General features: G+C 40.3%; 1 protein-coding gene across 2 annotated transcripts in view; it reads right to left on the bottom strand.

Annotated features, from left to right (window-relative positions):
* The window catches only part of stk32c (serine/threonine kinase 32C), a 103,384-nt gene that overhangs the window by 43,174 nt on the left and 37,139 nt on the right, over window positions 1–23,071 (bottom strand). For both annotated transcript variants that reach the window (XM_085478380.1, XM_085478379.1), the window contains exon 2: window positions 17,417–17,472. In XM_085478380.1, the coding sequence (XP_085334506.1) occupies window positions 17,417–17,472 (56 nt within the window). The remainder of the gene's footprint in view (window positions 1–17,416; window positions 17,473–23,071) is intronic.

Raw genomic sequence — 23,071 nt, 5'->3', positions numbered from 1 at the left:
CGATTACAATCTGGGCTTTCAACGATCATTAAAAATGACTGAGCCGATTATTAGCCCCTCCCTCGTGCTTTACTCTCGCGCTGCTCCGTGTGGCAAATCGAGCGCACTTCTCTGCATTTCGAACACGTGTCAGAGCAGCGGTCCACAACCTTTTTTGCGCCAAGGACCGGTTTATGCCCGACAATATTTTCATGGACCGGCCTTTAAGGTGTCGTGGATAAATACAACAAAATAAAACTAGTACCAGTACCGAAAAAAAGAAAATTTATTCATACCACACGTGAAAAGACCAAGGAAAACCGAGTAAATGATAAAAAATGATAACAAAATAACGCTGAAAACCGATAAAAACCCTGAAAACTATACATTTCACACCTGAGCCTCAACTCTCGCGGCCCGGTACCAAACGACTCACGGACCGGTACCGGTCCGGGGACCGCTGATTAAGAGGACCCGAGGGAAGCTCGGAAAGCTAAGCAGAAGTTATTTGGAGAGGAGAGTGACTGCCGCTGGTTGAAAAGAGAGGTAAAAAAAAACTTCAGTGGTGTGGAAACATTATGGGTTTGCGGAGTCAGACGTGGATCAAGTAGACACAGTGTGTAAACTTTGCTACGGTGTCGTAGCTGCACCACAGAGCAACACTGCAAAGTTCACTAAGCATAGATGTTTACATTTTTCATTTATTTTTTATATTGCAAACATTTGCACTGTTATCAGTATTTGCACACTGTCAAAAAAATTATATAAAATAATCTTTAAAGTCATTATTCAATACATTGTTATTGTTAAATAAATATCGTCAAATAATCGAGATCTCAATTTCAGTGAAAATAATCGTGATTATCATTTTTGCCATAATCGAGCAGCCCTACAATCTATTACATTTTCTGTAGTTACTGTCTAAAAAATGCACTGTTACTATGTTGAATGTTCATATCAAACATGTATAATGAAGTTAGTGGACGCACGAGCAATTGCCAGTGGTTGGAAACTGTGGAACAACTGAATTTAATGAACATAAAAACAATAAAAAAACAAGATTACACGGAACAAAGAAAGAAGCTTTAACTGACCTCAGGTCAGCAGGTAGCTTTAAAAAAAACAAACAAAAACAACAGGGCCGCAGTGAAAACACCCTCAGATCGGATTCAGTGATCAGTCAAATGATCTGGAAGCGGCACTGGTGACCTTACTAATATGATTGTAAAAACTGAGCGGTCCAAAATAGTCCCGAGATTCCTGACTTGCTTGTGTTTCAGAGAACGAGATGATAAACATGAATACGTCTTCTGTCTTTGACTTTGTGGATCAACAACAAATATTTCCACCTCATTTCTGTTCCGTTCTAAAAACTTTCAAGAGATCCAACACGCAACGCAGCTTCTTAATTTGTGAACAGTGGGTAAGATCAACTGTGTATGAATGATATATGATGATTCCTCATGATAGTACCAAGTGGCAGCATGTAAAGATTAAAAAGTAATGGACCTAGGACAGATCCTGAGGGACCACCTGATTAAATTTTGTGCAGATCTAAAACTTTAGGTATGATGAAAACCATTCACGAACTTGACCTTTTAATCCAGTTGAATAAAGGTCATGATGTATTTTATTTTCTTTAAAAACAAACCAAAATTCCCATCAGCAGGAATTGTACTTTACAACAAACATCGCTAAAAGTGAGTAAATAGAGTTTATAAGCGGCGAGTATTTACTGAGGAAATCTCTGTCAGTGGAAAACGCTACGAGCAATATGAGCTTTTGGATACACAGACAATTTGTGTTAATTCACTGGGATTTGTCAACATGGAAAACTGTTCTATATTGTGTTTCCTTTGAGCCCAGCAAGTTATGGGAGTGACAAATAGCCAGCTGCATTTACTGATCGCAAACATACAGAAACAGTCCGAGTGTTATTGAATTCAGCAGTGCAGCTATGAGACCGCTTTAGTCTCGTGCACCAGGGGATTTGAAGGGTAGTGTTAATGAGCAAACACAACTGAAAAGAAAAAAAGCTGTTCATATGAGCTCTGTCCAGGGTTTAGACTCGGCTCCAGATTTCATGTCTCCAAGCAGCGGGAAGGACGGCGGCGCTGGCTCTGGGTGAGATGCTGTCACAACGCTGGCTGTAATCTCTGACCACCAGCTGCACATAGCACCTGTTTATCTCTCCTACAGAGCGCTTTTTAGAGGTGGCCAGACGAGCGCACAGACACACACAATAAGCATTAATTCAGGGACCACGCCGTTTCTCCGTATATTTCTCTATGTGCTGTTAGAAGCTATTGGATGCAGGGGGAATCTAAAGGCAAGGAGTAGCGCCACAGATGAGAGCACCTGCCTGTCTCTGCCTCACAGAATCCATGCTTTGCATCACAACAGCTCAGATGCTCACTTTTAATAGTTTTGAGCTCTGGAGCATGAAACCAACTTTGTTTTTGTGTGTGTGTGTGTGTTTTTGCAGCACAATCATTATTTAATAAGGACGAAGAGAGGCGAATGACACTAATAACAAGGAGCTTGGCGGGCTGCTTCCTGGAGTTGATCTCCGTAGGGTCAGCCAGGGGCGCCTGGCAAGCAAAGAGACACGTACCTACGACTGAACAGCACATGAAAACATCCAACACTCTAAATAAAGGCAGCTCAGTTATTCACCCATATGTTCTAGAAACTTGAGAATCCTTAATGAGGCGATACGAGCAGCAATTACAGATTAACAGTGGGGCTTCTGAAGGGAGCAGCTACATGTAAACTCTGATTTAAAACCAGAAGTAATCCATTAAAAAAAAAAAAAGCAACATAAATTCATTAATTTTTCAGCAGAGTGCACATTGCACAGAGCCAAGTGAAAGAGATTATTCAAGGATGCTGTAATTAATATTGCCGTAGAAGAAAAGGCCAGCGCAGCAGCTGCTGTGTATTACAGTGTCTCAAGCGTTCAAATGTGAACGAAACCACGATTCAGGTTTCTATTTAAACAACGCAGCCTCCCTAAATTTGCTGGGAAAAATTCCACTGGGACTCAATGTGACCTATCTGCTGGTACGACCCATCTACAGATCATGAGACTAATTATATATTCCACTGAGATGATCTGTCCAGCTCTAACCTCAGCTGCCGAACGGGTGGAGGATGTTAATTCAGGAGGTCACTGGATAATGATTCCACGGGGCACTGGAGAATTCACAGTAAAAAAAAAAGAATATAAGATTCAGTCTCTGGAGTGAAAAGCGCTGGATTTAGTTGAGCTAAGGAGGGGGGAAAGGTTTCTGAATGTAACCTAGCACGTCTCCACTCAAGGAGGTAAATACAAAAAAAAAAAAAGTTCAGTTGTATTAAAGAGCCGAATACACCATGAGAAGCTTTTTCAATTCCCTTATTCCTTATTAACTTAATAAAGAATTATGAAAGAAGATGAGTGGAAAACAGTGAAGACTGACAGGTCTATTGGCAAGAGCCTCAAACGATGCTTAAAATAGCAAATCAGGAAGTTCATTACTATCTTTTAATAATGCGTGTCATCCATCACCGAGAAGAGATCGCATCACATGTAGTACCATTACTCATGGCTTTTACAATATATATATATTAGACATCACAGTAAGGCAGAGCGCCTTAATAATAAGCACAAAGCTCAGAGTTTAAGAGAATTGCTTAAGGACACACAATTGAATCTAAAGCATGACTGAGGTTGTAAACCCTGGCACCAGTGCCCCCAGGCATTACAAGATGATTTATGGTGGCCATAAACTTTCTATAAAAGATGGACGTATCTTCAGGGTCTGAAAAGTGAAGCCAGTGCGGAATTACCTTAAACTTGGGCCAAGTCCTGTTGCAAAACGAGCTCCATGTTAAGACAGACCTCTGCTCTCTTGTTCTCAGACCTCAGAAAATGCTCTCTTGATGAGTTTATGGTCTCAGTCGCTATTTGGAGGTCATGATGTTCATTTTGTAAACTATCATCAATAAGGGTGATAAAGCAGATGCTTTATAAGACGCTAAATGCTTTCAGTTAGCATCATAAAATCTTACACGCTGCATTAAAGTATAAGAGTAAAAGTAATTCAGAGTGGTTGGCTCTCATATTGGCACTGGCGATGGTTTTATTATGTTTAAATATGCTTCATACGCCCAGACCCATGAATTCATATCAACTTAAGAGCTTGAACTAAAAACAAACTGTAGAAATTTTATTCTTGTTGTTTTATAGTTCACCATCTGTTGTAGATGACACCGCTAACCGCAAATGGGAGACAATCTCTCAAAACATATATTTTTACCATTTTATGGATTCTTTTATGCATTATACTGAACTGAATTTATAAAGAAGAGAGTGCTCATTAGGACAAACAGCAGAAAACGAAACTTGCTGGAAAGAACAATTTAAAAAGCAAAAGACACATTTAATAAGGGCTGAATTCTATTCAGTTTCAGGTCCTTGTACTGCACGTGCTGGCCCAATGCACTTCTATTAGTAGAGCAATGAAACTAATCTTTGTAACCCACAAATATACTGTATATTATTCAGATTGACTGATGGTTACTGGGAAAGTTATGGCCCTCCACAACAGTCCCAGTTGTGGAAGGTCACTAAGCCAACTCGTTTCTGCACAATATTCACTTCTATTTCTTTATAAGCTTAGTTTTGCAGCCCTTCACAACAGTCCTAGTTTCTCATGTGGCCATTTGGGAAAATTAATTGCCAACGGCTAGATCAAGAACCACGAATGACCTTTTAGTGTAGGATAGCAATAATAACATTATTAAACCCTAATAATAAGATACGAGGTCTTGAGACAGACTACCACTCTTTCACCTTTTTTTGTATCAACTAATATATTGATGAAATCAGTCCCTAAACATTTCAGAGGAGACTGACCTGCAGCCACTCTCTCTGTGATTTTGCAGGCTAAAACTCTGAATTTATATCTCAGTATATAAATCCAAATCTGCCTTCTTCCACTCTAAATCTTTCATATGTAAAAAAAAAAAAAAAAAAGAAAAGAAAAAATACTGATCTAGCTCTGCACCCCAACCATCTGCCTCAGCCTCCGGCTCTTTTCTACCCAGGCCTCCCTCTGGTTAATCTCAGTGTTACGCACTCCTTGAACACATGCACTTATTAAATGCTTATTAGCTGAACATATCACTTGGTAACAAAAAAGCCCTTTCATGTCGCGCTTCAAAGCAGAGCGTCCCTGTTAAATCCCACTGATGGCTGTATGTTGTTTACCTTTCCGATCCACCTTCCTCCACCGCCTCGTCCTCTCCACTGTTCTGCTATAGTTAGCAGTCCTATCAATTGCTGTCAGAAGGCCTAAAGCTCCAGGGACTACAAGGCTTGCAGCGAGGAGAAAAAGGTTGGGTGTTAAATTTAGTGGGCTCAGTCAGGAAGCTGCAGATTTTGTGTTTTCTAGGTCAGGTAAGTGCCAAGTCGGCCAGAAGCCTCTAACTGAGGCACACGGGTGAAACATGGACAGAGAGGGAAACATGGACAAGAGGGCCACTGGTCCAGAGAGGGATGACGGGGGGGAAGAGAAGGAGGGCAGCCCGTGTCTTTTCTATTAAGTTCTCCAGAAATGTACTGTGCATTCTCCATTGCCTCAGGTTAACGTTCAGCTCATGCCTGTTGTTGGTAAGAATGATTTAGAAAGACGTGCCTAAGTAAAGGGTAACCCGGAAACGTGCAAATGCGCCCACTCCCTTGCACCAAACACGCTCCTCTCACCCACGTTTCATTCTGGTAAGAGTGCTTTGAGTGAGTCGAGAGAGGAAAACACAGTTTCAGGGTCGGATAAACATGTCATCCTGGGAGAAGAAAGAATAATTTGCACTTTCATTTGGTTCATTCCACTGGATGTCTCCTGCTCCACAGCGGCTGCTGTCAGCCTGCAGGAAATGAACGTGCTTACTGAGCTCGGCCATCCATTTGCTCAGCTGCGGGAAGACGGCAGGCATGACCATTAATACCGGACTTCTCTGAGGCTTAGCTGTGCAAAATGAAGCTATGTGATACAAGCAAAAAAAAAAGAAAAAGAAAAGAAAGAGGGATACATTTTCTTCTCTAGTATAAGAACAGTCTCAAGTACAGATATAAATACATATAAATGATGGCACTTGCAGCACAAGCACACCTGCATAACAACACATTATTCTAGCAGACTGAGAGCGCTTCGCTCTCCAAAGGAAATGATTTGCTTTAGGCATCATTTACAAAACTCTACAGAAATGTATTAACTTTTCAACATGCAGTGCTATCTTCAAAAGCCCTATTTGTCTGACTAACACCTCAAAAGTTCAGTTCATCGTTTAAGGGCACGTTCTGCATATCTGACTAGCTCGAGTCAGTGAACTTTTGGCGCTGTGGCTACAGTGACAGTAGATAAAGGATGTACATGACCAGTCAACCAGTTGGTTTCACTACTTTTTTTCAGTCCCATTTATCATTTAGGAATAAACCAACATATTGGTTGAATGTTGGTATCGGTCACAACTGGCTGTGTTGAATGATATCTTCATATCAACATATAAGATGGAATTGACTGCAAGTGACTGATATTTATCAAGTGTGTCACTTTTAAATTTTAAAAAATCTGATGAACAAAGATGAAAATAACAATGCAGATTAGGCTGAGCCTATCGTCCATCGTTTGTACAAGGACGATTTATTTATTTCTTTGCCCATGAGTAAGTTTGCTAATAACGATGGAGCTAATAGAAGCAGTCAACAGAAAAAAAAAATAATAATAGGAGCGCTGTTTTAAGAGCAGCCTTTTTCATCTGCGAGCAAATGCACCCAGCTCACAGTGCGCCCAAATGTAGCGCTTCATTTACTCAAACTCACAACAGAAAGAAAAAAAGGCAGTAGCCTATGTTCAGAAAAAAGCATTTGTACATGGACAGATAAAATGCTCATGCAAGATAGTCGTGCTCGCACTATACGTCTGCATAAGCGGCACACCACTTTGGTTACGTTCTTAGGTTTCATCCGGTTTAAACATGCTCCTTTAAACCTCTTTCATCCGGTTTAAAGCCAAAGAAATCCCAAACTGGCAACTTTATTTTTGTTTTTGCAAGTAGTTCGTCCATGTTTGGACTTCTTCTGTGTTGTAAATGCATGAATCAGTCCGCCCATCAAAAGGTCTTGTTGATTATTGGACTGACGATTGTCAGTTGGAATATTTTTACATATCGCCCAACCCTAATACATGCCCTATTTTACTAATGTACAGACCAGCTAACTGTTGGTTCTAAGATGTTCTGAAGCGCTGACAGACAGCAGCCGCTGCCTCTTTGCGACAGGAAATTGCAAACAAGCAAATCAGTGTGGTTCTATAGTGATTTAATGTAGAAAGATTAAAGTACTGTTGACTGCCAAACTAATTAATCTTTCAGTTCTCGTCATGAGCCATATCCATGGGACTGCTATGACAGAATAAATTTAACAAAGAAATGAAAGCACAAGATTTTACAGAAACACAGACAAAAGCTGTGGATGCATTTAATCTGGATTTGTCACATTAAAGTGAAACACCGGTTGTCCTCTCAGAAACGAGAGAGGAAAAAATAAAAGAGGATCTGTGCTGAATGCACTAAACTAAGAAACACTTTACATACACAATGATAAACTAATACAAAAATTGTAAAGACACACTTGCCTGTCTGTGCTTTCCTCTAGTTTATATAAAACAGACGTTTGAAGCCGTTCGTGTATGAAGGCGAGGAAATGTAAGGACCACATAATGAGGATTACATGCATCAAAGAAGGTAATGGAGACCAAAGATGCACAAAAAGGGCCTGAAGGCTCATCTCCACTATAGGTTTACTGAAGCTGTTTGAGGTGTAGCTGAGTGCTCCATTAAGAGTGGAAATATCTCATACATATTCATCAACATGATATAACTCGCAGTTTGCCATCTGCTATCTTGTTATATATCACAAAAACAAGAAACATACACTTTATATAAAACATGGACGTAGCCATCGTGATGTCATCCACTGTTAAGTCCCCTTATAAGCCTGAAGCTTGGCCATACCCTGAATAGCTGTCCTTCCTGGCTTTTCTAATGATGACCTTTAGTTACAAAATGTACTTCATAATTTATTCATCATGACCTGAAACTAGTGACTGAGCCCATAAACTCATCGGGAAAATGTGGACAGGGCAAGAGAGCTGAAGGCAGTTTCCAAAAGACTTCTCTAGTGCTTTGCAACCAGAGAAGTTTCCCTCTGCTGGGAGTTTAAAATAAATAAACACAGGCACTTCGCCTTTGGCTTAATTTTTCATTCTCGGCGGCTACGTCCGTACGAACATATTTGGTGGAGTTCACACTTGACATTTTGGCCATGTCAGTTTGGAGCTGATGCCACTGTTCAGGAAATTTAAATATCAATTAAGCCAGCAGTCACTATCCGCTCTTTAAGTGACTTTCGGGTCCAAACTACTCTGCGTTTATTAAGGCCGTTGTGTTTTTAACATTTTTTAATGCTTTGTATCTTGCTGTATTTAATCTGAACAAGCCCCTAAAAAGAAGTCAGTGATCACTGTTGGCCTTTCTCTGTTTTTATTACCGCTGTTCAATGTTAAACTTAATTGTTACACCTGATAAAGCAGCCACACCGATCACTTGATTAAAGATGAAAGAATTTAGACAGCTTTTAACGCTCAGTGATGCCGCAGTGTTCGTTTGACTTTGGGATCTGAAGCGAAGTTTGGACCCTGAAACGACCAATGATGTCAGACTTAAAGACCAGATTAAGTTTGGGCAAGCCCGTAACTGAAAAACAAACAAAAAAAGAAAAGAAAAAAAAAGGTGCTTTTCAATGCTTTTCCACTCACACCACTGCCAAAAATAATGGATTAATCCTGAAAAGTCAATAAAGGAATGCTTTTGTTATTATGAAAGTAATACCAACAATAATCCAGCAAAGGAGAATTTGGACTTTTATTAAAAGTGAGTCTGTAAGATGTAAAACTGATCGCTGTTTTCACTGAGAATGTGCGATATACCTAGTTTGCTACCTTTGTTAACTACAGGTATTTGACATCATCATAATCCTGACTGGTCACAGCTCCAGTCCTCTCTCTAGCTGAGGTGTCCTTCTCTGGGCAAAAGTAACTTAGTTCCACATTCATTCCCTTGTGAGACCGACCGCTGACTGACCCGTCAGTATTACAGCTTTCACAAAGGCATTGATTGATTGATTTGTGTTGGTAAGCCCTGCCTACGTTAACTGGCAGGCTTTCTGCTCTTACTACAGCACATAAGCAGTATGCAAACATCATGCTGGCAGACTTGTTATTTCATTCTTATCTCCAAGCTGACAAAGACAAATAGCCTTTAGGATGATGACTAACCACTACATTTGACAAATGGGACACAGCATCAGCTAATGAAGCTGCAGTTACTGTGCTGCCAACTTCCCCCCAAAAATAAAGAGCAGTACAGAGTTACTCTGTTACACTAAACTCTGTGGCAAACAACTCAACAGTTTTGCAATGACGACACAAAGTATCAGTTCATATCTCATCAGGTACTGGTAGTTTGGAATAAGCAGTTAGTCAACTCTAAATATGGAAAGTTTTAAATCAATTTCAGATCACTTTGTTCTGGTAAATGTGGTTGAGCGCATCCAAAGACTAAGAAAATCAACCCCTATAACTCCTTTAACTACAAAGTCAGCTTCACACCCTTCTTTTGGATGGTTTTGTTACTTAATTTTGTCATACTGAAGGCACTCACACCTAAAATTTCAATTTATAGTATCTTCAAAGGTTGCAAAGACATAAATATCTTAAAGACTCTTATCTTTCCTAAGGTCCAGCCTGAGGGCACGGCATCGCTGATCAAAGGACACAAAGTTTGCAGGCAGACGGAAAAACTTATCTGACCTTTTAATGTCAAATGAGAATTATTTGATCGCAGATTCTTATCAGTTTTAATCAGAAAATGTAACCTTATCTGAAGAAAACCGCTGGCTACTGTCACAGTTTTGAAATCCATTCTCCATGCTTCTGCACAGATATCAAAAAAATGTGGAGGTGGAACAAAGCTCTCTCTTCTGTTTGTAGAAGGTACATAATGATGCTGTACATGAGAATACTGATACTTGTGTTATTCTCTGGGGAAGAGTGGTTGGAATGATAATGAAGACAACCAAGAATTTAACCCTATTATTAGTAGAAATGCAGCAATACCCAGAATACCCTGATGATTAATACGTCTATGTACGAAGGCACACTTTGGCAAAGTTGGGCGGTGATGAAATAAGATTCAGGCTCCAGCGGAGAATTTAGAGGTCATGACAGCTTTCTGGCTCGCAGCAATGCTGCCATTCTCATTTTCTACCCTATAAGTTATATTTTGTTGGCAGGAATGTTAATATTAACGCCTCCAAATGGCCTATTTTTTCTTTTTTGGATTTCACAATCTGCTGGTCCATTTCTTGTAGATAAAAAAAAATATGGTTGAAATCATACCGTTGAAATAAATAAACCAGGGAATATCAAGCTCTCTGCGTGGTATGTTAAAGCAGCTATTCCAACCATATGGCCCCGTCTTCTTCTTCTTTATGTTGCTGTGCAGTGTAGGTTTACTCGGTGAAACCTATAGAGGTGTAGTGTAATGGAAGAGCGCGCATTTCTAGGCTAATTGGTTGCCGAGGGCTATGCTGTGGCTGAGCTGCAAGATGAACTCTGCAAAACCAACTTTCATCTAAGTAAAGATGAGAGTTGGTTTTGAGAGGTGCAAAGAAGGGAGGGATGAGAAGTAAAAAGCAGCTACTGTCAGTCTTTAGAGACAGGAGGACTGATTGGCCGTCTGGGAGCCCAACGGAGGTTTAAAAATACAGAAAAAAGTTGAAAACGTTGAAGGCTTGATCACCTCCTGACCTTTCCATAGATATGATGAGTGTCACAGCCTCTTGCGGTGTCAGTTTCCCTCATCTCCATCTCGTTTTTACTCCCACTCATTTCCAGCAGCTGTCTCTGTTCGTCTGCCTTCCCATTTCCATCCTAATGAGGCTTTATTCCCACTGAAGCATCTGCACGGCACAGGGAAAGAAGACGCAGGAACCGCCGGCTGAGTTCATCCACAGCTTCTGACCTTCCCTGTCTCTCTCCATCCACCTCTGTTCTATCTGTTTAGATGTTTACCTGTCCATGTGACTGTTGACATTAGGAAGCTGTCACTAAACTGCTGTCACTGCCAATGACTGTCATGTCCCCCTCGAGTGTTAGCCCCCCTCCAGAGCTCTAAAGCACAGGCTTTAATAAGCCCAGCAAGAGAAATGCCAGCTTCCTATGCAGCCTGAGCTGAGAACATTGGAGTGACAGAGAAGAGGGGGGCGAAAGTCTGATGCACACAGGGAAAAGTTAGAGAGGAAAAGAGAGAGCAGGAAATTATTCTTACTCTTAGGACTCATATGGCCCAACAGGCCTAGCCGTCATGATACAGATGAGCTACATCCTCCTGGAAAGCAGCTACCATTACAGTCTCCCCCATCTGCTGGAAGGCAGATGCTTCAAAACAGAGTGAGAAGTAAAGAGAGACAGCAGGAACTCAAACAAAATTAACGCCATATTTTATCTTTAATAATCCTATATATTTATATATTTATACTTTACCAAAACAGCTTGTTTTTGTGTTTTTTTAAAACTACCATCTCTCTTAAACCAACTTGAATTGAATAGTGAGCACAGCCACTAGGCATTATGTAACAAAAAGCCAGGGATGGGAGGGAGGGAGACGGTACCTGCACTGACGTTTAAAAAGAAGGAATAGGAGGAGGAGGGGGGGTGGAGGTGGTGGAGCACTCCAATAGGGGGGAAACAGAGCTTTCAGTAAAGCTCAGTCCAAAGCACTTTGCTAATGATTTCCCTGTAACATTAGTCCTCGAAGTCCCCGTCACAGCAGACTACTGTGAACGGCACCAGACAGTTAATGAGACAAAAACAAGAAGCTCTTACAGCCAGGAGGCTGCTTCCAGATGAAGCTTGATTAACTTAATTGATTATCTGTGAATAAGTCTTGAGCCTCTCCTCAGTTCTTTATATTTTGCCTGTACTGAGCCAGATGATCTTCTTGAGCAACATTTCTTTAGACTTTCTGAAGGTTATTTAAAGTTTTTCTTTGGACATTGACTGCTTTTTCACCCATTTTCAGTCAAGTCCTTGTACTGATCACTTCCAGAGCAAAATTTTTGGTTTCCTTTTGAAAACCACTTACAAAGCACACAACTTAGCAAAGAACCAATTTTAAATTGTATTGTTAGTGATTTTGTTACTAGCACCCTGTCACAAAACACACCATTTCTTCCCATTTCTTTGGCCTGGACAAGTAGGGCACAGAAAAAAAAGAGGACAGGCCGAAAAATCTATGTACACCAGAGGAACAGTACTTGAAAGTTATAGCAAACACCTGACACAGGACCTGAAAGATGCACCTGGTCCTTCAGTTGATCCATCTAGTGTTCACCAAAGCCTCATCTCATGGTATCAGTGAAGGGTGGCTGTCAAGAAGCCATCATCAAGGAAGGGAAACAGGGAGAAAAGGCTGAGAGATGCCAAATTACACAAGAACTGGACTAAAATCAGTGGCAGCAGGTCAAAATTTGACATTTCTGGTTCAAATTGCTGGTAATATGTCTACAACCACCTGTAAAGCTCTGTACTGTACAGCTCTGTCATAGTTTGGGTCTGCATTTCAGCCAGGGTGTTGGGGATTTTGTCAGAATTGATGGAATTATGAACTCAGAAAAGTACCACCAGACTTTGATGCACCATGCAATACCATCTGGAAAGCGTCTGACTGGCAGCAGCTTACTAAACACAACAAAACACCATCATTCATGGACTGACCTGAGCCGTGTGGCATCATCTTGGCAGAGAATAGAACAAAAAGGCAGCTAATATCGAAAGAAGAGCTCTGAATGTCCTTAAAGAAGCCCGGAGAAGTATTCCTGAAGACTACTTAAAGGAATTCCAAAGAAAGGTGCCTAAGAGAGCTCAGGGTGTGCTGAAGATAAAGATGCTCATACCTAATATTGACTCTCAAGCTCATTATGTAAACTCTGTTTTTGCCTTTTATAGTGTATTTTCATGTACGTTTTCCAAATTTAAACTGATGCACCCATTTCCCATTACCCAGCAAGTTAAAAAGAAATAAGGTGTGGCTCAAACTTTTGCACAGTCCTATATTTCACACCTATAAAATGTTTTGGCTTCTGATAAACCTTTAAAAGCACTGACCTGCTACTCCAACTATCTAACTGTTTTAAACAACACGCACTTACCAGCAGTTGTGTTGCGTTTTTGTCAGGTTAGCGGCTCGGACCTAAAACAGCCCTACATTATCTCTAATTCAGTTCTGGACCCAAGCTTTTATTTGTACTCCTGTACTCAGGCACAAATTAGACTTTTCAGGTACAAACTGTAACACCCAAACCCACGCTGTCATTATGCCAGGATCAGCTTACATTTTCAGACTGCAGTTGTAGCAGCGGCTACGCTCGGAGAATTTTGATGCAGGATCTTTGGCTGCCAGCAGGCATGCCTCCCTGTGCATTTTTTTTTTTTTTTTTTAAACTGGTGACTGAAGGTAAAGGTTTCACCGCGCATCTGTCAGCTGTCAATTAGGGCACTTTAAGTCCCAGAGTGCGATATGAGTCCTTGCGGTGCTTAGTCAGGGGCAGAGCACGTCTTCTGTAGTAAGAGTCAAAGTGGTGTCTGCACAAGCTTTTAAGCTAGATAACACAAGGAGGAGCTCTTATAAAACAAGAGTGAGACTGAGAGGCCTGCTGCAAGAAGATACACACCCAAGTGCTGGGCTTGTAAAGATGAAAAGTGAGCAGAGGAAAATGAGCGTTTCAGGAGAAGGACGCGGTTTCCTCTTTTTCCCCTCTGGCAGCCTCACAGCAGGAAGTTATGAGGTAGCCCCAACTAGGGTTGCCAACCGTCCCTTAAAATACGGAATCGTCCCGTATTTAGAAAAAAAAGTACACGTCCCGTATTGAGCTAATAAGGGACGCACTTTGTCCCGTAATACAGTGAGAACCAAAAGTAGTCTATAAATGTTAATGGAATTAACGCTTTGTTTGAAAACATAATTCCCAGCCCCTCTCCTGCTTTGTGACCAATGAGCTGACACCACACTTATGACAATTTGAGTATGACAATTCAGATTACCGCTCATCTCATTGGTTGAGGAAAGGTCGCTTGCGGAGAAAATACCGGAAGACAACAGATGACCACAACAACAAGCATGGCCAACAGGGAAACAAACGCCGACACTGCGGTGCAAGTCTCGGACGACAGTACACCTAAAGCTGGGCAGACACTGTGCGATTTTTTCAGTCGCGATATTCAGCTCCTGCTCAAACTGCACGATTGACTCGCAGGGGTTAGAAGTTCATAGGTCACGATGCAGGTCTTACACTATACCGCCCGATGCTCTGATGCGACCTGAGAGCTCACACTGTGCCTCCATAAAATGAAGGTTATAACAGAAAATCTGTCGCTCTCTCTCTCAGTCTTTCACTCACACAGACACACCACCACCATCAACTTTGCTAAATTGCTAATGAAAAACATTGATCAGGCAGCTGTGATTGAGCAGCAATGTAAATCCAACTATTTTCACGGTTGTTGTGGTCGTGATCGTTTTGTGATGCCACATCGAAAAGGCTCGGATGAGCTTTCCAAAGTTCTACAAGTTGTGCCTCCATCGCTTGTGTCCAGATCACACGCTGCACTGCCGAGCTGCGCCGTCTTTTTCACCGACGTTTACGTGTTTGCGCGTGAGCAGTGTGAGCGACTGTGGTGAGATCCTCACGAGCGATTGATGATCGGGAGCTGGTCGTGAGGTGTTAATCACTTCTCGTTACCCCACGTATACTACACGATGAAGGCCAAAATCGGTCCGATCACTCAAAAATCGGCTCAAAATGGGCCAAAAACCGCACAGTGTAAGCCCAGCATTAGAGCAGCAATGTTTGTTCCCCTCAGAGAAAGGGAAGAATGGGAAAAGGAAAACACCTGGCTGGAAAAAGTTAATATGGGCATGTGCAGTGAATATCAGCGCTATGTGGCCAGAAGTGTGATAATATAATTTATTTTGTGTAATAAACAACTGCAAGGATAGATGATTACAACAAATAGATGACTAATACATAAAAGTAATACATAGATGAATAATGATGATGAGTTAAGATGCGTAATCATGGGAACAAGTGGGTTTACAAACAGGAGCAGCTGATTAGCTTTAGAAAAGCTGAAATAATACCTCAACTGAAGCCAATTGTACTAAATGCACTAAATGTGCACTGTTACAAGAATATTTTTCTTTCTATTATTTTCTATTATTTTAAGTTAAGCAGGACAGAGTTCTTTTAAAGAAAGATTTACTTATATTCTCAAAAGTTAAGCATGACAGGCTTCTGTTTAAGAAAGAGACCTGTTTTACTGTGTTAATGTTGTCATTTTGAGCTAAAAATAAATGGCTAAATGATCATTTGTTTCACATGTGTTCATATCACAAAGAATAGAATATGCATCTACTTAAATCAACTTCAAGTCAAATGGTTAAAAAAATTATTTCACACACAAAAAAAGAGCTAGAAAATTCACCACACTGGGAAGGGTGAAGACAACTGGGTTGCCCGGCCCTGGCCACGAGGTGTCCCTTATTTATTTTTCAGGGAGTTGGCAACCCTAGCCCCAACCTACCTCACATCTCCCCGCTGTGCAAGAACGAGCTCAGCAACACAAGCATTCTCTCTCTTTCTCGAGTGCATACGTGCACATCTACAGTGCTGCATGCCGATGAACCCATTTTCTTGGAGCACCTACACAAGCTGCAATATACAGATCATGTTTCACAGCGCTACAGCGAGAGGCAAACACCTCCCTCTGTTTGTGCTTCATTCTAGCTTCTCCCTTCTCTTCCCAACCACACACACCAACACCTTTCTCTTGTGAATTTTATTTTAATCCTTAACATAAAGACAACTATAAATTAGGATAACCAAACCTGTTTTACTACCTCCTACACCTCCCCCACTTAAGTGTGTTCAACAGGAAGCTAAAGGTTGGTGCTGTTAAAGTGTTCAAAAAAACAGCAGGAGCTCGGTGTGAGGCCACAGTGGGCCAAAAAACACACACAAGATGACCTCCAGCGAGGACAAAATGTATCTGGACGTCTCTGTGAGCATCTGTCTCACTGTGTAAATGTAGCACAGTGTCTGTGCGTGCATGGCTGGGGAGAGATGCAGCACAGCTGAAAGCCGGCGCTCAGACGAGGACCCGGTGCATCGTCCGTGTCTCATCTCAGCCAGTTTACTTACAAACTCTTTAAGTTTGAATTTTAAAGCCGACAATGTGAATGAAACTTATTTACATGTGGCGTTCATCTCAAAGAAACTAGAGTGAGTGTAAATTGTTATTCTAAAAAGATAATGCTTCCCGGCTTACTGCGGATCCACTTCAGTATCATAAGGGAAGTGACAGCAGCTCGAGGGAACAAAGCAATAAGTAAAAATTAACATAAATTCACATGGTAATGTATTCAGCATTGGGCAATGACTTACAGAGGGACATGTTTTTAGAGGGAAAAAGTGTTTTTGTAGAGAGCAAAGAATTTGCACAGGCGTGCACAGACACAAGTATAATGAACAAATATTAGCAGTGATATTTGGGATTTAAAATGAAGATACACAATTGGGGCTCCAGAGATTGGAATAGTTTATCTCACACACACACGCCCGCCTGCCTGCACGACCGCCCACACACACACACACACACACACACACACACACACACACACACACACACACACACACACACACACACACACACTCCTGAATTCATTACTGAAGTCTCATCCAGACGTTCAATTGGTACACAAAGGAATTCTTCGGCAGGAGGCAAAAAAAAGGCCCACAAGTTAATCCAAAATGACTGTTTTATCAACAATGGCCACCAACGGTGATATTGGCACCTGTGACAAGGTTGAAAAGAACTGTGGGTAATTTAGTTTCACAAAATGCAGCGTGCACACACACACGCCAAGTTCTCCTCCTGCCTCTATTCAGCCCAACCGCGCGATGACAAATAGAGCCGCAGAATTGTGCTACTCTGTAATTAAATTGAGACGTGGGGTCAAAATTCCCAATAGATTGAGTGAGATGAAATATAAATTGGCTCTCCTCTGACTTTATAGAAATAATTACATAAGCTGCATTTATAACTGTTATTAAATGAGCAAAAAAAGGACGGCTCTGTTAAGCAGCATACGAGAACTAAAGTGTAATCCCAGCACATTTAGCTTAGTTTGCTCTGATTCTTTAGAGATGACGACTGTGGTGGGTAATTAAGGGCAAAGAATATACAAGTCGCATGAAAATTGGAGACCACATTACCTTTCCAAAGCTCCCCTTCCCGATGGCCCGCAGAATCTGGAAGTGGTCAAAGTTTACTGTGGAGAAAATGAGAAGCAGTTAGTGAGAACGTGTCAGTTTGAGTTGAGCTATAAAACAGGGAACGTGACATGTACGGCACTGTGCAAAAGTCTTGAGCCATCCCTCATTTCTTTATTTGCTTCCAGGGATCCAGACTTCCCTGTAATTTTTAAAGTGGTATTAAGGAATAGCTCTCCAGGCTTTTTAAAGTGTTTCTGATTTTTAATCCAGGGCTTGTATTTGACCAGTTTTTGTCTGTTAAGACACTTCACACTAATCTATGAAACATTCAAACATAAACACACACCTAAATCACAGAAAGGACCAGAAAACTTAGCAAAGAACCAATTTTAAATTGTATCTTTACACATTTACTTGCGGCCTATTGCACAAAAGCAAAACCCCACATAATTTGTTCCCACTTCTTTAGTTGAAGAATGCAGTTAATAACACCGTTAACACAGACTGACCTGGCAAAATACAAAAAAAATGAGGGGGTGGTTCAAGACTTTTGCTCGGTACTGTATGAGAAATGGAAATCCAGACTCTATGTGCACTTCACAATGTATTGGTGCACTTTGGCAGTACTGTGAAGATTAAATGTTTTTTTCAAAGAATTAAAAAGTAGGAGCACAGTGGGAGAGAATAATGTGTGTGTTGGATAATGAAACATGTGAAAGATGGAAAAGTAGAAATAATGAATCACAACAGTCAAAATGTGAAAAAGCAAAAACATTTTCCCTGGAGGATCTGTGCAGTGACACACCGTCACAGTATCGACGATTAGCAAGCAAAACAAAACCCCAGAAATAACATTTGTTAAATGAAGACTTAGCTAAACTTTTTTAAACTTCACATCTGAATAACAAATAACACACGCAGCACATAGAAACAAATATCTAAAATGAGTTTGATCTAGATCGCAATAAAATTTGACACTCTTCCATAAGTTTTATGATCGACTTTTACAAGATCAAATTTGAGCAAGTAAAGACATTTCACATGAAGACCAGGAGAGTTGTATTTCAGAAAGACATCCAGCTCAGAGCGCTGACTCATTCATCTTAGGTTTTTTTTTCCTATTTCAGTATGCATAGTAACACAGCCAGATGTTTTCATTCATTGCCACTGGAGCAGATGCATGCGTGTGTTCTGCAGACTGATTGAATCCTTCTGTACGCAGCTTAAAATGAGTCCTGAAGGACATGGTTGGATGGAAGTGGTGAGGAAGAGTGTCATGTTTTTTCCTCTGTAATAAATAAACAAAATAATAAGCACAAATATATGCAATTTTAATTCCAAATTATCCATCATAGACCCCAGAAAAAGCATAAATAAAAAGAACACCCAATCCATGATATTAAAAAAGCCTTGATCATTAATAGCAAGTCTTTTTAATATTAACCAATATGAGTAAAGTTAGCTTAAAGGCAAAAAAGCCAAAACCCTTGTTTTTCAGGCAGAGGAGAAAAAGAGGGGCTCTGTGTAAGATAAAGAAGCATTTTTTTGAACTGTGAATTGTGCAAAGCTACTCTAGTAGAGTCAAAGAATAAGAATATCATGTTGGAAATGAAGATGAGGATGATCAAAACGCATTTCCTCCAACAAATAAATGCTATGGAGAGCAGAGCTGCTTCAACATTAAAAAAAAAAAACAAAAAAAAAACCAAAACAACGTCTTTGGCTGAGCACAAACACAAGCGCTCAGGAATCCGATTAACCAACAACAGACAACAGCCAAGATTTGTTTCAACAACTCAGAGTAAAGAGTAATTAGCCAACACTGTAACTGTTGGCCAGTAAAATCAACATTTGCTAACTTTCACATTCAGCAGCTCATTACGACACTTAAAATAAATCTAATTAAGACATTTAAATGTTGGTTGTATTTTCCTTCCCGATGCATGTGACAGGTTAAGACTTACATCTCCAAATGTAGTGGAACTGATTTGAACCAGAGGACTCAGCCACACTGTTACTATGTACTGCATAAACACGTTTACCGATGAAGGTAAACCAGATGCTGTCCTGACTGTGTGACTAAATTCTGTGCTTAAAGCATCAAACTAATTGAATATGATTAACTTGCTATGAGAGGTTTTAACTCCACGTGTGACTTTTTCTGGGTTCATAAACCATTTTCAGGGTCCATTTTCAAACTTGGCCAGCACAAAAAAGGATGCATATTTCACTTTGCATCACCTCAGTAAGACCATGTCAAAGGCCAAATTAATAAGTCTTCTCATCAGATCTTGATGCTTCTTTCTTGTGTGACACAAAAAATAGGAGGAGACAGATCTTGGCTTGTGTTGTTTTTTAAGTTGATTCATTCAAAACTAACTGTAAGATGCTTAACTACATTGCAGTCTGTGTTGCTGAAGTCCTAAATTATCACCTTTAAAGTGTTTGTGCTAATAACATCATGTACAGTAAGACAGGCACATAGAACAGCACTGACTGGGAGAGGCTTTGAACAGTTGACATACTCGGTTCAATTCAACATATAAGACTTGAATGCACAAGCATCTTTCAAAAACCTATTAAATCTATCATCTGTGATATTATTATATACAATTATAATGTATTGTTCATCTCCCTTAAACAAACAGGCAGCCTTAAGGTATGAAATATTCATTTGTCTACTGTTTCAGTGGCTGATAGTGTCCCACAGGCCTTAATGTGAGTTTGAGGCAATTATGTTTAAGTTGTTTAACGATAAACAGATTTTGAATGAAAGCGAGGGAACTTCGGTAGCATAAAAAAGTCTATATTCTTTGTGTCCATATGGATCAGCCATATTACCATTATTTCCCCGTAAGGTTGCCGAAAGCACCAAGTTAATACTTGAAAAAACTGCAGCAATACACAAAAATATAATCAATATTCTATTTATTCGGTGACAACGCCGCTTTTAGCCTTTAATCAGAAAGCCTTAAGTTGGCTAGTTAAGCATCGGGCTAACGTTTAAAGCGTTCACTTTGGGGAAGTAACTCGCAATACTGCTACTGCTGTGTAGTCTTGGTTAAATTCACAGCATATTACATAAATTACCCTGCAATAACTAACTGTTATAATAGCGGCACCGTATTGCATCACACTGAGTACATTTCAATCATTTATCCCGGAGTTTGCTAGCTAGCAAAATAATAAAAACAATTCCAAAATTAGCATGTGTAACGTACACACTCGAGAAAATTATTTACTAGCACTTACGCAAACTCCCCCATTGTGAAAACGTACAAATCCATCTTGCAGACTCCTTGTATTTTTCGTTTTCCAGCAAACACTCATTAAAACGGCAACACCGGACACGTTAGTGCACTCACCCCCGACTGTTCGTGGAGGGAGGGGGTCACACATTGAAGAGACAACGTGCAGAGCTACAAGGCAGCCCAGGCAGAGAAATGTTGGTTTTAGACTTCTGTATCTGATAAGAAAACTATTCAAAATCAGATAGTGATTTATGGTGAATGAAATACGGTTACAGTTTCACGAAGTTTTAAGCACCAAATCCAAGATTCTTCATTACTTTATACAGAAAAGCTGGACATGGTATGCAGAAAAAACAACAACAACAACAACAACAACAAATACAAATAAACGAAAAAAAGTTTTGTAACTGTCAGTTTCCTTTTAAAATTCTTAGTGTGAACAACATTACACAAACAACCACGTGTGTCCTGCGATCACCAAGCATTTAGAAAATCTATTAGAGGATAATAAAGTGTTTTCATATTCTTGACCAAGCAGAAAAACATATTTTAGCATATAAATTAGCACTCTCTTCTCAACAAGTCCTTCAACATGCTGATGTTAAAAATATAATAAAAGGCATCTATCAAATTGTTAAAAGTACTAATTACAGTGTATTTTAATTGTTTCTAGTACTTTAATTCAAGCGTATCACTGCATTGAGAAATGGGTGGTTATCTGTTGGATAATGGGATTAAGCAGTGTTTTTGTTGACGTTCATAAAAGATAAAATATGTAAAACAATTAATAATGAACGATGTTTAAACACTTTACGAAAGAGAAAAAAAATATCCAGCTGTAACTATAGCATGCATCAGCTCAGTAGTTGAGATCACAGCTCACTGCGAGGAAAGTCTTTATGCTGGTACACAAATGAGCCTCGAAACTGCAACTAAACTGTCACTGCGAGGCAGAGCTGTGGTGGTAATAAGGACAATGAAACCTCTGCACAAGCATTTTCCTGACAGGAACAGATCCATTATTACTATTAATATAAGATTATTTCATGTATCACAGATTATCATCACATATTATTGTTACTTCCTACATCCACCTATGAAAGTACTAAAGAAGAAGCTGAAGGCTCCAAGATAAGCTCTTTGTCTATAGAAAGGATGTAGCCCTGAATTTATGAGACAGGTAAAGATACCAAAATACAAAAACAGATACAAAAAACTGCACGAAAATGTAAATGTAACATATATATAAAATTTTTATTTTTTTAAAAAATAACAAAGTAAATAAACATAAAGATTTATAAAAATATGTACAAAAAACAAAATATGTAGCCAAAATGCCAAAACCACAGAACAAAAGAGAAATACGCACTTTTCTAAACACTGTACACTGCCAGGTTTCCTGTTCAAGGTTAACCCTGCACGTGCAGACTCCAGCTGTGGTAATGTGGGTGGATGAAGATGGTCACTGATGGACCTCCACCCCTGCCTTCTGGTCATCTGTGTTACTGATTAAGACTTACCTCTGCTCTTCGCATGTGCATGTGTGTGTGCGCATGTGTAACAGCAGGCGTGATGCCAACTCATGCAGCTTCTCCTTATAAGTCACTCAGCACCTTCTCCGTGTAGACAAAGAGCAATAATGGGAGAAAAAAGACACAGACTGGGCTCCTCCAGGCAGACCCATTGCTAACCAGCCTCTGAGTGCTGAATGAGAAGGCAGGCCCCCGCCTTGCCAGGTGATTTCAAAGACAAGGGTGTGTTTTCTGTAGTTTGTCTGGGAGACAGCCTGATACGCTCCCTCTGTACATAGCTAATCCCCTCATATGGCACGGCTCAGACTGCACCTCAGGTCCAAAACACAGAGGCACTGTAGCATGAATGTAGCTCTGTGCAATATTAAAAAGGATAAAGAAAATGAAATAAAAATTTAATCTAGCGCAGTGTTTTCATAGATTCACCAGGTCTTTCTCCCAGCGAGAGCGATGATTCAGCTTCTCATCTGGGTCCTGTACCAGTATAGCATATATTAGCAGATGGATAAACAGGTTTGGAAATCCCTTTCCCGTACTAAGGTTTGTGACATCAGAAGTGAGGAGGCTGTCTGGCAATTTTTGTGCCTTTACCAAAGTAAGTTGTGCTTGAACTTTTCTTTCGAGGTCTCTTCTTTGATTCTCAAACTTTTTCCTCCACACACTTTCACGTGGCAACATAATGAGTGGCTTCCAGGAGAGACTCGCCCTTTCAAACTAATGATTCATCAATAATGTTTAGCCAGAATTGAAGCATCTCAATACACAGCATGTCTGTGCTCTGGCACTCCTTGAGTCAAAAGATCTAACAGCTCCAACCAGATGTTTTGGCTGTGCTCCAGTTGTTGTTGTTTGTTGGGTAAAAACTGGTTACT

This window comes from Copadichromis virginalis, linkage group LG13, assembly GCF_057382275.1.
Source record: "Copadichromis virginalis isolate Kocher_CV1m ecotype Utaka linkage group LG13, C_Virginalis_male_GT1.1, whole genome shotgun sequence".
NCBI classification, from domain to species: domain Eukaryota; kingdom Metazoa; phylum Chordata; class Actinopteri; order Cichliformes; family Cichlidae; genus Copadichromis; species Copadichromis virginalis.
This window is presented reverse-complemented; position numbering and strand designations above follow the sequence as displayed.